Source organism: Bufo gargarizans, chromosome 10 (genome assembly GCF_014858855.1).
Source record: "Bufo gargarizans isolate SCDJY-AF-19 chromosome 10, ASM1485885v1, whole genome shotgun sequence".
Classification (NCBI taxonomy): domain Eukaryota; kingdom Metazoa; phylum Chordata; class Amphibia; order Anura; family Bufonidae; genus Bufo; species Bufo gargarizans.
In genome coordinates, this window is record NC_058089.1 from 76,745,288 (window position 1) to 76,763,864 (window position 18,577).

The 18,577-nt window shown below is 43.5% G+C and overlaps 1 protein-coding gene across 1 annotated transcript in view; it reads right to left on the reverse strand.

The window, feature by feature from the left end:
* The window catches only part of LTBP3 (latent transforming growth factor beta binding protein 3), a 176,942-nt gene that overhangs the window by 81,078 nt on the left and 77,287 nt on the right, over positions 1 to 18,577 (reverse strand). Inside the window, exon 6 of the mRNA XM_044269983.1 lies at positions 6,206 to 6,328. Within this exon, the coding sequence (XP_044125918.1) occupies positions 6,206 to 6,328 (123 nt within the window). The remainder of the gene's footprint in view (positions 1 to 6,205; positions 6,329 to 18,577) is intronic.

Below are 18,577 nucleotides of genomic sequence, written 5' to 3' on the forward strand. Positions count from 1 at the left end.
AAACAGAAAAATACTGGGCTTGTCCTAACCTCTCAATTAGCTCATCTACCCGGGGCATGAGATTCGCATAGTTTAGTTTCCCGAAATCGGTACAGAATCGTAACGACCCGTCCGGCTTTGGTATTAAGACTATAGGACTGGCCCACTCACTTTTGGACTCCTCAATGACATCTAGTTGCAGCATTAGCTGCACTTTCTCAGAGATGCCTTGTCGCCGAGCCTCAGCTACCTGGTATGCTTTCACCCAGATTTTGGCCTGAGGCTCAGTGATAATGTCATGCTGTATTATGGAAGTGCATCCAAGGAGGTCTAAGAACACTTCCGTGTTCCTGCTGACGAACTCCCTGGCCTCCTGACTGTGTTTAGAGGAGAGGCTGACAGCAAACTTCACTGTGGCAACAGCTTCCCTTACATCAGACTGAGGGACCGGAACCTCTCCTCCTAGAAAACTTGGTCGCAGGCTATCATCAGTACTGGTGTCCCTATCGTTCCAAGGTTTGAGCAAATTCACATGGTACACCTGCTCCATCTTCCACTGCCCTGGCTGGTGTACCTTGTAGTTTACTTCTCCAACCTTTTCGAGTACCTCGTAGGGTCCCTTCCACCTAGCCAGTAACTTACTGTCCACTGTCGGTACCAGAACCAAAACACGATCTCCCGGGTTAAAGATCCGGACCCGAGTCTGCCGATTATACACCCGACTTTGAGCTCGCTGAGCTGCCTTTACCAGCGGCAACACGGTTTCCATACGTTCCTGCATCTGGGCAACATATTCAATAACGCTTTTATATGGTGTGGATTGTTGCTCCCATGCCTCTTTGGCTATATCCAATAGACCACGTGGATGTCTGCCTTATAGAGGTTTGAAGGGCGAGAACCCAGTAGAGGCCTGGGGCACTTCTCGCACTGCAAACATAAGATAGGGCAGAAGAAGGTCCCAGTCCTTCCCATCCTTAGACACTACTCATTTTAACATGGTTTTTAACATTTTATTAAACCTTTCTACAAGGCTGCTTGATGTTCAGCAACTTACAGAGTTCTGCATGACCTTGGACATAAAGGGGGTCCTCTGGTCAGTCAGAACCTCTTTAGGTAGCCCCACCCTGGAGAACATCTCTATTAACTCCTTTGCTATGAGTTTGGCCAATATATGTTGCAGTGGCACCGCCTCCGGGATATGTTCGGGACTTCGGTACTGAGCCTCAGATATCCATAGCGATTCTTTCAAATGGAGTCTCGATAATTGGGAAAGGAACTAAGGGACTGCGGAACAGGTGCGGGGGGCTAGTTTGTTTGGCAGCTTGGGCAAAACTTACAAAAGTCATCCACACTGGGCCAGTAAAACAGTTTTAGTATCCGATCCTGTGTCTTCTGCAGTCCCGGATGACCCCCGAGAACATGTTGGTGGGCTAACTCTAACACGAGTTTTCGATAGGTCCAAGGCACCACTAACTGTTCAATAGGTTCACCCCGCAGCTGGTTTACCCAATATAGCATATTCTGGATGACCACAAAACAGGGAAATATCGGCTCGGCCCCAGGTTGTTGGGGTACCCCATCAACTATTACCACATTCTCCCAAGCCCGGGATAGGGTTGGATCTCGGCTTTGGGCTGTACCGAAATTCTGCCCGGATACTTTGAGGTCTGCCAACTCAGGTCCCGGTGGCAATTTCCTCACGTCTCCCACCGTTACCCTATGTCACCCCTACTGCTGGCCCAGGGTTCTGGCCGTCTTTCTGAACAAGGCCAATCTCCTGGGCTCACCCCTGACTCAGGGGCACCAGTCACTCTCGCAACCCGAAAAGTCTCTCCCTATTATGAGTACGTAGTGCAAGTTTGCGGCGACTGCCACTTCATGGGTCCACCTGATGGCTACCATGGTTAGAGTCACCAGCGCTGTAGGGTAGTCTTTTAAGTCTCTGTGAATGCACATCACCCCAACTTTCCAGTCAGTATACTCAGCGGACCACACTAGGGTAGCCCTTACTAGTCCAGCAGCGCCTCAGCTTGAGTGTCTCCCACTTCCACCTGGTATAAGTGGTCTAGAGCCTCCGGGGTACCTGTGGCACACAGTTTTATAGCATACAGTGACTGACGGCAAACACAATTAGTGTCCATGGGCTCAACCCGATGGGGACACTCAGCCCTTATATGGCCAGGTTCCTGACACCTCCAGCAGATTACCTGGGTCCAGCCCATAGTGGGAACCTCCCAGGTGGGTTTCACCGGATCATACTATTGAGCCTTGGGTGGGGAGTTCTGGGGTTTACCTGCCCCCCTCCTGAAAGAACACCCCTTGATTCTTAGTGGCCTCATAGCGTTCCACCAGGTCCACCATTTCCAGGGCATTTTCAGGAGACACTTGGCTGATCCAGAGCTAGATAGGGGGTGGCAACGCCCTTCAGAATATGTCAGCCAATAGTCTATCCAGCATAGCCGTGGGACTCAGGACATCAGGCTGTAGCCACTTTTGCAAAAGGTGGAGTAAGTCATAATACTGGGGTCTCACAGGCTCAGCCGGCTTAAACCCCCACTGATGTACCCGCTGGACCCGGACCAATACATTTACCCATGTCTTGCCAAAATCTCACCCTTTACCTTCGGGTTGTCGGCTGCTTGATCGTCAGGCAAGTCAAAATATACGTGCTCAGACTCTGATGCCAGGAAAGGAGCAACGACCTCAGCCCACTGGTCTCGGGGCAGGTTTTCCCTGGTGGCCACTTTCTCGTACATCGCCAGGTAGGTTTTCAATTTTGTCTGCGGGTGTCATCTTAGGGATCGCTGCACGATCTCTGGGCATCGTGGACGCTTGGGGTTGCTCCTGCTGTTTGCAAAGCCATCACGTGTTGTAGCAGAAACTGGTTGGTCTCTTGCTGCTGCCTATTAGCCTCCGGTTGGTGCAGATTGGTCTCTCGCTGCTGTAGATTAGCTTCCACGAGGGCCTTCACAACAGCCTCCATTTTGTCGTGGGGTACGGGTTTTAATACGGCTGATTTGATTACGACATAAAACCGTGCCCAAAAATGCTAACCAAAAAATATATCGGCATTCATGCCAGCCTCACTGCACTTGCACGCATCCTCCACCAAATGTAGGGATTTGCTCTTGTAGTTAGGATTAGCGGATGCAGCAAAGAGGCAAAGTACAAGTTCACCTTTTCTCCTGGGTGTTACTTCACACCCTGTTGGAAGTTCTGCCTTGTCAAGTCCACAGGCAGGCGTTAGGCGGCCTATTCGCCCTCACAGGGTTCTGAGGTGAACACATTGCACCCGTACTGAATCCGGACCCATTCATTTCTATGCGGCTGTGCACATGAGCGGTGATTTTCACGCATCACTTGTGCGTTGCATGAAAATCGCTGAATGGTCTATATTGTGCGTTTTTCACCCAACACAGGCCCCATAGAAGTTAACGGGGCTGCGTTAAAATCGCAAGCATCCGCAAGCAAGTGCGGATGCGGTGCGATTTTCACGCACGGTTGCTAGGAGATGATCGGTATAGAGACCTGATCATTATTATTTTCCCTTATAACATGGTTATAATGGAAAATAATAGCATTCTGAATACAGAATGCATAGTAAAATAGCGCTGTAGGGGTAAAAAAATGTAACTCACCTTAATCCACTTGCTCGCGCAGCCCGGCATCTCCTTCTGTCTTGATCTTAGGTCTGTGCAGCAACAAGGACCTTTGGTGACGTCATAGTCATCACATGATCCATCACATGATCTTTTACTATGGTAATGGATCATGTGATGACCGGAGTGACGTCACCACAGGTCCTGTTGCTACACAAAGCCATGATAAAGACAGAAGGAGATGCCGGCTGCGCGAGCAAGTGGATTAAGGTGAGTTAAATTTTTTATTTTTTTACCCCTACAGCGCTATTTTACTATGCATTCTGTATTCAGAATGCTATTATTTTCCCTGATAACCATGTTATCAGGGAAAATAATACAATCTACAGAACACCGATCCCAAGTCCGAACTTCTGTGAAGAAGTTCGGGTTTGGATACCAAACACGCGCAATTTTTCTCACGCGAGTGCAAAACGCATTACAATGTTTTGCACTCGCGTGGACAAACCGCTGGTGTTCCCGCAACGCACCCGCACATTTACCCGCAACGCCCGTCTGAAAGAGGCCTTAGTGTTCTAGCAGTCATAACTTTTTTTATTTTTTTTATTTTGCGGGGTTAGGTCTCATGCACACGACCGTTGTGTGCATCCGTGTCCATTGTTCCGTTTTCCGTGATTTTCTGCGGACCCATTGACTTTCAATCAGTCTGTTGAAAACTCGGAAAATGCACCATTTGTCATCCGCGTCCGTGATCCGTGTTTCCTGTCCGTCAAAAAAATAAGACCTGTCCTATTTTTTTGACGGACAACGGTTCGCGAACGCATTCAAGTAAATGGGTCCGTGAAAAAACACGGAGGCACACAAGATTGTCATCTGCGTCTGTGATCCGTGTCTGTTTTTTTTCCTATCATTTTCAAGGCAAACTTGACTTAGATTTTTTTTTTCAAGGAAGACACATGGAAGAAAAAACAGCACGGATCACGGAACAACGGAACCCCATTTTGCGGACCGTGAAAAAATACTGTCGTGTTCATGAGGCCTTAGTTGTATATATTTTTTTAACCATTTTGGGGTATATAAAGTGTATTAAATAACTTTTATTATTTTAGTTTTAGGGGGAAAGAAATAAAACTGCAATTTTTATATTAATTTGTGGAATTTATTTACGGCGTTGACTGTGTGGTAAAAATAACAACTTTATTATTTGGGTAACTGCCAGGCATATATATATATTTTTTACTATTTTCCTTTCCTCCTTCAGCCTGTTAGCTCTGCAGCTGCTCCCCCACCTTCTCCTTTTTCTTTGCAGTTTATAACTAGGATATTCCTGACTAGAACTGACTGCTTAGACAACTGATCACAACACCCATCATTGAAGTGGCTCTGATGGCAGATGTGGTGGGAGATAAGGAATTTAAAATGTCTGGTCCTTTTATACTTGGGGTAGCATGTGCAGGAGCTTTCTCCCTTCTCCTTGTTTGGTAAAGATAGCTGTTGGTTGAAAAACATCTCATTTGTGTGGCCAGATTTACTGCCAGGTTCCTCTATAGATTATAGCTGATTGCTGGAGGCCCCAGCAGTGGAACACTCCGTGATCAGCTTTTTTTTATCAAGAGACTCTTCTATCAAGCAGAGATTTACCAAAGGGATGAACCCCTATAAAATAAATATATTTCTCAATTCTTGCACGCTTAGTATATATCATTTTTCAAATGTCCTTCATGCAAAAGTATACCTTAAAAAAGTATAAATAAAAAGTATAAATATTACACAAGATTTTCTCTAAATATATTCCCATGATACATGTGTAACAGCGGCTGCTGTGCGCCGCTGTTCCCCTGCTTACCGCCCTGGTCCTGGGTGCCGTGTTCAGCAGTGATCTGCTGCCAGTGCTTCCCATTCACCGCTACAGTCCTAGGCTCTGTCTGTGTAGATACTGTTGTTCTGCTCCACAGTTTCCTCTCAGCCCTGGCCACAGCATGCTTGTTTCTTGTTTCCTGCAGCACTTCCTTAAGGGCCGGCGCGCGTCACTCCCTGTGCTTTATGGGTTAGGTCATATGACCTTGCTAACCAATCCTAGCCCTCCTGCACCTATATAAGTGGCTTAGCCCCCTTCCCATATGCCTTTGTGTGAAGGTCCTTGTGTTCTGCTAAGGTTCCTGATATCCGCTTGTGTTCCTGACTCGTACTTGTATTCCTGGACTCTGCTACCTGTTTGATCCCTGCCTGTTTGCCTTGACTCTCCTGTTGCCGACCCAGATTGTTTAACCTGTAACAGTGCTGCCTGCCCTGACCTATTGCCTGTCTGAGTTCGCCTCTGCCTCATCCTTCGGTCCTGCACTGTTGCTCCTGGTTAACACTTAGCCTGCTGACAACGCCTGTACCTCTAGTACCTTTCTCAGGTACCTCCTGGACCAGCTGCCTCGTGTGCCTATCCTTCTCAAGAGGTAGCGACCTGGTGTTCCCCTCAGGAAATTCTATCCCCACCATCAGAGGTACTGTGAAGATCAAGGGGTTCACTTAGACAACACCCTTAGCGGAGGTAGGACACGTGGCACAGGGGGTTCACACCCGCTGGTTCGTGACAGCATGTTATAACCATCCAGCATAGACTGTAGGAGACTCACGTGTACAGCGCATCTGTGAAGAGATGAAGACATAGCCATGTTTACACACACATCTGAAGCTTCCTTGTGTATTCAGACAATCTCCATTTTGGCATACTCCTTGCATGCTGCACTCATTTATATCTGTTGGAAGACAAGATATAGTAATGTGATTTGTTCATAGTTGAATATACACAAACATTTCCTATATGCATTATCTCAGATTTTATGAGTCTATAGTTATTATACAATAGAGATTCCTGACTGCCTTTTGAGATCCTCAATCCTGGGTGCATAAAGGCACATGATACAGCAAATGTTTTACATACAGATGTGTTCAAAATAATAGTAGTCAGACATCACTAACCTGATGAATCACTATTTTTGGTAAAAAATGATATTTCTACATGGCAAATAATTTACTAGCAGGTGTAGTAGAGTAATAGAAATCCAACAGTCATGACATGCATGCTGCTGATTCTCTGTAATTCAATCACTTATTGAAAGGGGCATGTTCAAAATAATAGCAGTGTAGAGTTCAATTAGTGAGGTCATTCATTTGTTGAAAAACTGGTGGCAATTATTGCCCTTATTTAAGGAAGGAAGGCAGCAAATGTTGTAAATGCTGGTTACAGTGCATTTCTCTTGGAAATTCTGAGGAATATGGGTCGCTCCAGACATTGTTTAGAAGAACAGCATACCTTTATTTAAAAGTTGATTGGAGAGGGGAAAACATATAAAGAAGTGCAGAAAATGATAGGCTGCTCAGCTAAAATGATCGGAAATGCTTTAAAATGGCAACCAAAACCTGAAAGATGTGGAAGAAAGCGAAAAACTACCATTCGAATGGATAGAAGAATAGCCAAAATGGCAAGGACTCAGCTCCAGGAAGAGCAAAGAAGGTCTAAAGTTACCTGTGAGTACTGTTACAATTAGAAGACGCCTATGTGAAGCCAAGCTATCTGCAAGAAGCCCCCACAAAGTCCCACTGTTGAAAAAAAAATGACATGTGCTGAAGAGATTACAATTTGCCAAAGAGCACATTGACTGGCCTAAAGAGACATATTGTGGACTGATGAAAGTAAGATTATTCTTTTTGGGTCTAGTGGCCGGAGAGAGTTTGTCAGACGACCCCCAAACACTGAATTCAAGCCACAGTACACTGTGAAGACAAAGAAGCATGGTGGCGCAAGCATCATGAGATGGGGATGTTTCTCATACTAAGGTGTTAGGCCTATTTATCACATACCAGGGATCATGGATCAGTTTGAATACATCAGAATACTTGAAGAGGTCATGCTGCCTTATGTTGAAGAGGAAATGCCCTTGAAATGGGTGTTCCAACAAGACATCAACCCCAAACACACCAGTAACTGTGCAACATCTTGGTTCCAGACCAACAAGATTGACGTTATGGAGTGGCCAGCCCAATCCCGGATCATAATCCAATGGAAAACTTGTGGGGTGACATAAAAAATGCAGTTTCTGAGGCAAAACCAAGAAATAGAGAAGAACTGTGGAATGTAGTCCAATCATCCTGGGCTGGAATACCTGAAGTTGGTTGACTCCATGCAACACCGATGTACAGCAGTTCTCAGAAACAGTGAGATCTTCAAACGTTTTTCAGTTTATATAGTGAATGTTTGCGTTTGTAAAGAAGAATACAAACACTGCCATTTTTTTAACAGTTTAATATTCACTTTTCTTCAATTTTTTTTTTTTTTTTTAGAGGAACACAAATTTGATATATCTTTCTTCATGTTTTGATTTGGAATAGAATGTGTAGTGTTCCCAATGCATTTGTGTGTATGGAAATAAAAGCTATTAAAAGGATTTTGAGCTTCATTAACTTTTTTAAACACACTGCTATTATTCTGAACAGAACTGTACGTACCCCACTAATAACACCTCACTGAATTTGTATTTTGGAGGTCTGGTATCTCGACTTATCTGGTATCGGCAGTTCATCCTAGGGTCTGCATTAGTGAAGAGCAGGGATCAGCAACCTCTGGCACTCCAGCTGTTGTGAAATTACATTTCCCAGAACATTTCATTCACTTCTACGGGAGTAACAAGAACTGCCGAGCACGTGTGCATGCTGTGAGTTGTGGTTTCACAGCAGCTGGAGTGCCGAAGGTTCCAGACCCCTCCCTGGTTTAGAGAATCTGACCTGAGGGCTGTATTAGCTATGTCATTTGGTGTCTGAATTAGGGCACTTTCACACTAGCGTTATTACTGGATACGGCAGGGTCCAGCAAAAACGCTTCCGTTACTGATAATACAACTATCTGCATCAGTTTGAACGGATCCCGGTTGTATTATCTTTAATTTTTTTTTCAACATTGCCAAAACGGATCTGTTTTGAACTCCATTGAAAGTCAATGGAGGACGGATTTGTTTTCTATTGTATCAGAGAAAACGGATCCGTCCCCATTGATTTGCATTGGGGGTTATGACGGATCCGTTTTTCTCCGCATTCCAGGGATGGAAATAAAAAAGCAGCATGCTGCGATTTTCTCTCCGGTCTAGAAACCAAACAGAACGGAATGCATTTTGGTGCATTGCGTTCTGTTCAGTTCAGTTTTGTCCCCATTGACAATGAATAGGGACCAAATTGAAGCCTTTTTTCCCGGTATTGAGCCCCTAGGACGGAACTCAATACCGGAAAACTTTAACGCTAGTGTGAAAGTACCCATCTCTCCATTAATCTGCATTCAATACCCCATAATGACAAAGTCAAAACAGAATGTCCAAAATATTTGCTAATTTATTGAAAAGGAAGAACTAAAATCTTGCATTAACTCCTGATCCGTCTTACAAATGCATTGCAAAAACGGATCCGTCTGTCTGTTTGTCATACGGACAAACTGATTCACTTCGAAGGTCGGATCCGGCATTCCGGTATTTTGAATGCCGGATCTAATACATTCCTATGGAAAAAAATGCGAGTTGGTTTCCCATGCTAACATTTTTTCTACCCCTTGTGGCTGCTGCAACTCTTGTGCTTTTTGCCTGCAATTGTTTACCTATATTATTATAACACACTTTCCCCTTTGGCTTGCTGAGTAGGTTTTTGTATCTCCTCATGAATGTTGTTGCTAAGCCATAAGGACCGGTGTTTGTGGGGGTACAGTCATCTTGTGTACCTTTGGTGAGCTGCTGATTCGCAGCATTACTGCATTACTGCTATTTATTATCCATACTAATTATTAGTGATTTCTCCTCTGTTGCTTGGACTAGAGCTGTCATTCTGGTCTTGTATGAAAGCCAGTTGCATATTTCTAGCTGCTACCATTGAGAAGATATCACCATCTAAAGCATCCACCCCCCCTCCACTTTCTGCTTCAGCATAGCTCCAGGCTGTCAGGGCTGAGCTCCTTCTCCCAGAGCTCATCAATCTCTTGTTACTGAGCTCATCCGTCTCTTGTTATAAAACTGAGAAGACGGACTGCACATGGCAACGCTGTGAGATAATAGCTGCTGAATAGGAAAGTGGCATGCATTTGTGGGAGTTATTAGCAGGCAAAACTGAAAATGATCAAATTTTAAAATCACAAAAGCACTTATACAGCAGGGTGTACTATACCATTAGGGAATAAAAAATGAAACGGCAGTTACACTTAAAAAATGTACATAGTAACATAGTTTGTAGGACTGAAAAATGACATCTGTCCATCCAGTTCAGCCTGTTATCCTGCAAGTTGATCCAGAGGAAGGGAAAAAAAACAAGAGGTAGAATCCAATTTTTCTCATTTTAAGAGAAAAAAAAATCCTTCCCGACTCTGAGCAGGCAATCAGACTAACTCCCTGGATCAACAACCCTTCTCTATATACCGTATTTTTCGCCCTATAAGACGCACTTGCCCATAAGACGCAGCTAGGTTTTAGAGGAGGACAATACAAAAAAAATATTTTCCATTACACCTCAGATCAGCAGTCAGAACCCCAATATTAATCAGACCTCAGCTCACGGCCCCAATCAGACCCCCAATGTTAATAAGACCCTCAATCAGACCTCAGATCAGAGACCAATATAAAGAAGATATATATATATATATATATATATATACAGTCCTGATCAAAAGTTTAAGACCACTTGAAAAATGGCAAAAAATCATATTTAGCATGGCTGGATCTTAACAAGGTTCCAAGTAGAGCTTCAACATGCAACAAGAAGAAATGAGAGTTTGAGCATTCAATTTAATGAAAACAACGATTAAACTGAAACAGGCTGTTTTTCAGCTGATCAAAAGTTTAGGACCACCTGCCTTTTAAAGGCCAAATCTGTGCAAAGATGTGGATTCATTGTCATTTTCTGTCAGGTAGTCACACGTTGTGATGGCAAAGGCAAAAAAACTCTCCCTCTTTGAACGTGGTCAGGTTGTTGAACTGCATAAGCAGGGTCTCTTACAGCACACCATAGTTGCTGAGGTGGGACGCAGTAAGACAGTCATTTGGAATTTCTTAAATTCTTAAATGATCCTGAGGGTTATGGAACAAAAAAGTCAAGTGGAAAACCCCAAAAAATGTCATCAGCCCTGAGCCAGAGGATCCAATTGGCTGTCCGTCAAGACACTGGACGATCCTCGACCCAAATTAAGGCCCTTACTGGTGCTGACTGCAGCCCCATAACCATCAGATGGCATCTGAGACCGAAGGGCTTCAAAAACTAAAAAGTCTTCAAAGACCTCGTCTCCTTAAACGCCACAGAACTGCTTGTTTGGGCTTTACAAGAGAGCACCAAACATGGGACATTCAAAGGTGGAAGAAAGTTTTATTCTCTGATGAAAAAGAAAAATGTAACCTTGATGGTCCTGATGGTTTCCAACATTACTGGCATGACAAGCAGATCCCACCTGAGATGTTTTCTACGCGCCACAGTGGAGGGGGCGCCATAATGGTCTGGGGTGCTTTTTCCTTCAGTGGAACAATGGAGCTTCAGGAAGTGCAGGGGCGTCAAACGGCCGCTGGCTATGTCCAGATGTTGCAGAGAGCATTCCTCATGACTGAGGGCCCTCGTCTGTGTGGTAACGACTGGGTTTTTCAACAGGACAATGCTACAGTACACAATGCCCGCAGGACAAGGGACTTCTTCCAGCACAATAACAGCGGGATTAGTTTTTTTTTGAAGGTGTGGTCCTAAACTTTTGATCAGCTGAAAAACAGCGTGTTTCAGTTTATTCGTTGTTTTCATTAAATTGAATGCTCAAAAAAATGTTTTGTCTCACTCCCATTTCTTCTTGTTGCATGTTGAAGCTCTATTTGGAAACTTGTTAAGATCCAGCGATTCTAAATATGATTTTTTGCCATTTTTCAAGTGGTCTTAAATTTTTGATCAGGACTGTATATCAGTTTAACAGGTCATATGAAAGTTTTACAGCTGAAGTGGTTACAATTGTACAATTAAAGTGGTTTTCCTGGGGACATGTTTTAATAAAAAAAAAGGGGGAGGGAGGAAAAATGATTTTAAATTAAGAACATACCTCATGGATCAACTACTGCTGTTCCATTGCTGCTCCAGTCTCCACTGCTCACTACTTAAAAGAATTATTTAAAATAGCTACCAGTAACCTTTAATGGAATGTGAGTAGGACTGGTTGCCACTGCTTGAAGAGCTGGTGAGGAGGTTGGACCCCGCTACGCTCTGAAACTTGCATATACTACATATTGGTGAGTTTTCCTGTCAGGCTGCTCAGCCATGATGACATGTCATAGGCAGGATCACATAATTATCATTTACTGTACAGCCGTGTAGTGAAGCTACACCCCCACCTCCCTAGACAGCTCTGCAAGTGCTTGAAACCAGTCCTGTTCACATTCTAGGACAGGTTGTTGGCATCAATTTTAACTGATTCATGGAGAAGCCCAACTTGACATACATAAAATGTCTTCAACATTCTGCTCAGTCAAACACTGGTCACAGTGGTGACCCACCTGAGCCAGTGATTACCTGAGCAGGCAGTCCAAGCCGTTTTAAGTGTGTCAGGCCTGGGACAAGAAGGCAGTGGGGACTGAGACAGCATTGGGAAAGCAGCAGCAAGGTAGTGGTGAGATGAGGCTATTCTGCCCTCCCTTTTTTTTAACTAACAGTGATATTTTCTCTGATTGGAGTTATCTGCTTTCTCTTGTTCTCTCGGTCTTGATGACATCTCCCAGGCATGACCCATCTCCCTTTATTATTCTCATCATTTTTCCAAGAGAGAAATCCTTAGAGCCTATGTTGGGGAACTTGGAAATCCTAAACTCAGGAAGTCTATACTATGTAAATTACAACACCAGACACCACCAATAATCTAAGGTAGCACTAATGGTTCACAAAGCTACCATACAGTGTTCAAAGAATACCAATATACAATGAGCAATTAACTCCATTAATAATGTAATCTAATAGCAGTGCTACAAATTCTAATGAATACTGCTTCACAATTTGTATTAGGAGCCATGGTTGACACATGTGACATGCAATTGATGGCACCCTTTTAAGCAAAGATGCTTGTTTCTCCCTTGCAACCCAGTATGCACAAAATGTCGTGGATGAGTAAAAAAAAACTTTTTATGCCACCACTGATATAAACATAGACAAAAGAAGGAAAAACACCAAAATCTAGAGGGCAACTCGCTAAAATGCACGCAGCTAAAGGTTACTGCTTTTCATGTCACTCATAATAGAAAACAGAAAACTTTCTAACTTTCTAACTTTCTGACTTTCTGACTTAAAACTCTATTGTCCAGATAGCCTGCCAGTGTGCTTAGAGACACCCGCAACATGCAGGTACAACAACACATCATCAAAAGCTCTAAACAAGTTAGCATCAACATAACAGCATTGCCCTTCCCCCAAAAACCTTTGGCATACCCATCATGCCAGATCCCTGCTTGGGATAACACAATGCAGGGATATCATCATGCCAGTCTATGCAGGAGTCTTCGTCTCACAGGCCTCAAATTTCCTGTAGTCTATGAGATTCAAAGGTGGCACAGGGAGCTGACAGTTCCCTGCTACACCACCATAGGCGTCGCTACAGGGGGGCATTCCTTGCCCCCCGCCCCTCATACCACCCCGCTGATTCCCGTACCGCTTTCCCTTTAAAATGTAAGGCTCTGGCCGCCTCCGCCGATCCAAATCATCACAACAGTGACAGTCAGTCACTGCGCAGAGCTCACTGACGTGACATCACACGCAAGCCACCTGCAGATTCGCGCGCCGCCAGTCAATTCTGTTTTGCAGGTGTGGCGGCGGGAAGTGCAAGCCAGGACTAGGAGGAACCAGAATACACAGACAGGAGCGCAGTGCAGCAGCTGCGCTGCTGAGGTAGTCAAAGTTGAGGAGATTATATCATATTCATATATCATATATAATCATATAATTTATATAAATGGCGTGGCGTGTGCTGACTGAGTAGAGTGCATTTAACATTGTGAAGGGGGGTACTTTTAATTGCTTTGTGTCTTGTCTGGCAGGACTGGGGGGGAGGATACAGTTAGATTGCTTTGGCCCTGTCACAACAGGCGCTTGCCTAGTAAACACAGGGCCATCCACCTCCATCACTTATTAACCCCCTCTTTCCAGCCCACCCAGCCTCAATTTGCTGTGTGTTCTGCTTTGAACTTTTTTTTAGTTTATGAAGGGGTTAATTAAGTGTTGGAGCATATTGTGTTTGGGAGCCATTTAACAAGTTTGACCAGTAGAGCAGTTGGGTTTAAGCGTGGTTGTGGTTGAATGTCATCCACAGATCTCCCATAACAGTGTGCCATCCACAGGTGCCCATAACAGTGTCATCCACAGATGCCCATAACAGTGCATCATCCACAGATCCCATATAATGGTGTCATCCACAGATCCCACATAACGGTGTCATCCACAGATCCCACATAACGGTGTCATTCACAGATCCCACATATTGGTGTCATCCACAGATCCCACATAACGGTGTCATCCACAGATGCCCATAACAGTGTCCTCCACAGATGCCCATAACAGTGTGTCATCCACAGATGCCCATAACGCTGTTATCCACAGGTGCCCATAACGGTGTCATCCACAGATGGCCATAACATTATGTCATTCACAGATGCCCATAACAGGGCATCATCCACAGATCCCATAAAACCGGGGTCATCCACAGATCCCACATAACGGTGTCATCCACAGATCCCACATAACGGTGTCATCCACAGATCCCACATATTGGTGTCATCCACAGATCCCACATAACGGTGTCATCCACAGATGACCATAACAGTGTCATCCACAGATGACCATAACAGTGTCATCCACAGATGCCCATAACAGTGTCATCCACAGATGCCCATAACAGTGTGTCATCCACAGGTGCCCCATAACGCTGTTATCCACAGGTGCCCATAACGGTGTCATCCACAGATGGCCATAACATTATGTCATTCACAGATCCCCATAACAGTGTGTCATCCTTAGATCCAACATAACAGTGTATCAACTACAGATGCCCATAACAGTGTGTCATTCACAGATGCCGATAACAGTGTCATCCACAGATGCTCATAACAGTGTGTCATCCACAGATGCCGATAACAGTGTCATCCACAGATGTTCATAACAGTGTGTCATCCACAGATGCCCATAACAGTGTGACATCCACAGATGCCCCATAACGATGTCATCATCCACAGATGCTCATAACAGTGTGTCATCCACAGATGCCGATAACAGTGTCATCCACAGATGTTCATAACAGTGTGTCATCCACAGATGCCCATAACAGTGTGACATCCACAGATGCCCCATAACGATGTCATCCACAGATGCCCATGGCGGTGTCATCCACAGATGCCCATAACAGTGTGACATCCACAGATCCCCCATAGCGGTGTCATCCACAGATCCCCCATAGCGGTGTCATCCATAGATGCCCATAACAGTGTGTCATCCACAGATCTGGCTTTTGTAAAACAGTAAAAATGTTTGTTTGTTTTTTGTTATGTATGATGTTTTTTGATAATAAATAAATGTAAATGTAGTGGTGCTATAATGTGGACCCCAGGCCTCTGATGTCCTGCAGGCTGGGCTGGCGCTCTGGCAGCATACGGTTGGTCAGGCAGCAGAAAGGCTCTGGGGCGGTCATTGTGTGCTCTGGAACTTTTCCCTTCACAGCCACTGTGTGGGAATCAAAACGGATCCGTCTGGTTCCCTATATGCAATACGGAAAACAAAGTCCTGTTGACCCAGACGGATCCGTTATGCTTTCTCATAAACTTCTATTAGGACAGAGCAAAACGGAATGCCTCTTAAAGGTTTCCGTTTTGCATTCCATCTGGCCATTCCATTATATTCCGTTTGAAACTGAACCTATAACGGAATGGCATAACCCAGATGTGAACCCACCCTTAGGAATAGATCATTTCTGAATACTCAAGCGTATTGAGGAAGAAAGGAAAACTCTTGAAAGCTTGTCTTTTAAGTATTAGGGTATTACAATAAAAAGGTATCCCTGCATACTGCAATACTTTCGTATTTTGTTATCTTATTTATACAGTCCTGATCAAAAGTTTAGGACCACTTGATAAATGGCAAAAAAAATCATATTTAGCATGGCTGGATCTTAACAAGGGTCCAAGTAGAGCTTCAACATGCAACAAGAAGTAATAGGAGTGAGACAAAACATTTTTTGAGCATTCAATGTAATGAAAACAACGAATAAACTGAAACAGACTGTTTTTCAGCTGATAAAAAGTTTAGGACCACACCTCCCAAAAAAAACTAAACCCTCCAAAACAGAAATCCAACTTCCAAATATGAACTCAGTAATAATTAGCTCCGCCGTTATTGTTTAATACTTCCAAAATTAGTTTCGGCATGCTTGATGCAAAAGTTTCCATGAGGTCAGTGGGAACATTTCTCCAAGTGGTGAAGACGGCCGCACAAAGGCCATCTACTGTCTGGAACTGTTGTCCATTTTTGTAAACTTTCCTTGCCATCCATCCCCAAAGGTTCTCAATTGGATTTAGATCAGGGGAACACGCAGGATGGGCCAAAAGAGTGATGTTATTCTCCTGGAAGAAGTCACTTGTCCTGCGGGCATTGTGTACTGTAGTGTTGTCCTGTTAAAAAACCCAGTCGTTACCACACAGACGAGAGACCCTGTTTATGCAGTTCAACAACCCGACCACGTTCAAAAAGGGAGAGTTTTTTGCCTTTGCCATCACAACGTGTGACTACCTGACAGAAAATGACAATGAATCCACATCTTTGCACAGATTTGGCCTTTTAACCCCTTAAGGACCAGGCTCATTTTCACCTTAAGGACCAGGCCATTTTTTGCAAATCTGACCAGTGTCACTTTAAGTGCTGATAACTTTAAAACGCTTTTACTTATACAGGCCATTCTGAGATTGTTTTTTCGTCACATATTGTACTTCATGACACTGGTAAAATAAAGTCAAAAAAATTAATTTTTTTGCATAATAAAATACCTAATTTACCCAAAATTTGGAAAAATTAGCAAATTTCAAAGTTTCAGTTTCTCTACTTCTGTAATACATAGTAATACCCCCAAAAATTGTGATGACTTAACATTCCCCATATGTCTACTTCATGTTTGAATTATTTTGGGAATGATATTTTATTTTTTGGGGATGTTACAAGGCTTAGAAGTTTAGAAGCAAATCTTGAAATTTTTCAGAAATTTACAAAAACCCAATTTTTAGGGACCACTACAGCTCTGAAGTCACTTTGCAAGGCTTACATAATAGAAACCGCCCAAAAATGACCCCATTCTATAAACTACACCCCTCAAGGTATTCAAAACTGATTTTACAAACTCTGTTAACCCTTTAGGTGTTGCACAAGAGTTATTGGCAAATGGGGATGAAATTTGAGAATTTCATTTTTTTGCCTAATTTTCCATTTTAACCCATTTTTTCCACTAACAAAGCAAGGGTTAACAGCCAAACAAGACTGTATCTTTATTGCCCTGACTCTGCCGTTTACAGAAACACCCCATATGTGGCCGTAAACTACTGTACGGCCACACAGCGGGGTGTAGAGTGAAAGGTGCGCCGGATGGTTTTTGGAAGCCAGATTTTGCTGGACAGTTTTTTTGACACCATGTCCCATTTGAAGCCCCCTGATGCACCCCTAGAGTAGAAACTCCATAAAAGTGACCCCATCTAAGAAACTACACCCCTCAAGGTATTCAAAACTGATTTTACAAACTTCGTTAACCCTTTAGGTGTTGCACAAGAGTTATTGGCAAATGGGGATGAAATTTGAGAATTTCATTTTTTTGCCTAATTTTTACCCATTTTTTCCACTAACAAAGCAAGGGTTAACAGCCAAACAAGACTGTATCTTTATTGCCCTGACTCTGCCGTTTACAGAAACACCCCATATGTGGCCGTAAACTACTGTACGGCCACACAGCGGGGCGTAGAGTGAAAGGTACGCTGTATGGTTTTTGGAAGCCAGATTTTGCTGGACAGTTTTTTTGACACCATGTCCCATTTGAAGCCCCCTGATGCACCCCTAGAGTAGAAACTCCATAAAAGTTACCCCATCTAAGAAACTACACCCCTCAAGGTATTCAAAACTGATTTTACAAACTTTGTTAACCCTTTAGGTGTTGCACAAGATTTAATGGAAAATAGAGATACAATTTCAAAATTTCACTTTTTTGGCAGATTTTCTATTTTAATATTTTTTTTCCAGTTACAAAGCAAGGGTTAACAGCCAAACAAAACTCATTATTTATGGCCCTGATTCTGTAGTTTACAGAAACACCTCATATGTGGCTGTAGACTGCTGTACGGGCACACGGCAGGGAGCAGAAGGAAAGGAATGCCATACGGTTTTTGGAAGGCAGATTTTGCTGGACTGGTTTTTTTGACACCATGTCCTATTTGAAGCCCCCCTGATGCACCCCTAGAGTAGAAACTCCAAAAAAGTGACCCCATTTTAGAAAGTACGGAATAGGGTGGCAGTATTGTTGGTACTAGTTCAGGGTAGATATGATTTTTGGTTGCTCTATATTACACTTTTTGTGCGGCAAGGTAACAAGAAATAGCTTTTTTGGCACGTTTTTTTTTTGTTATTTACAACATTCATCTGACAGGTTAGATCACATGGTAATTTTATAGAGCAGGTTGTCACGGACGCAGCGATACCTAATATGTATACAATTTTTTTTATTTATGTAAGTTTTATACAATAACTTCATTTTTAAAACCAAAAAATTGTTTAGTGTCTCCATAGTCTGAGAGCCATAGTTTTTTCAGTTTTTGGGCGATTATCTTGAGTAGGGTCTAATTTTTTGCGGGATGAGATGACAGTTTGATTGGCACTATTTTGGGGTGCATATGACTTTTTGATCGCTTGCTATTACACTTTTTGTGACGTAAGATGGCAAAAAATTGCTT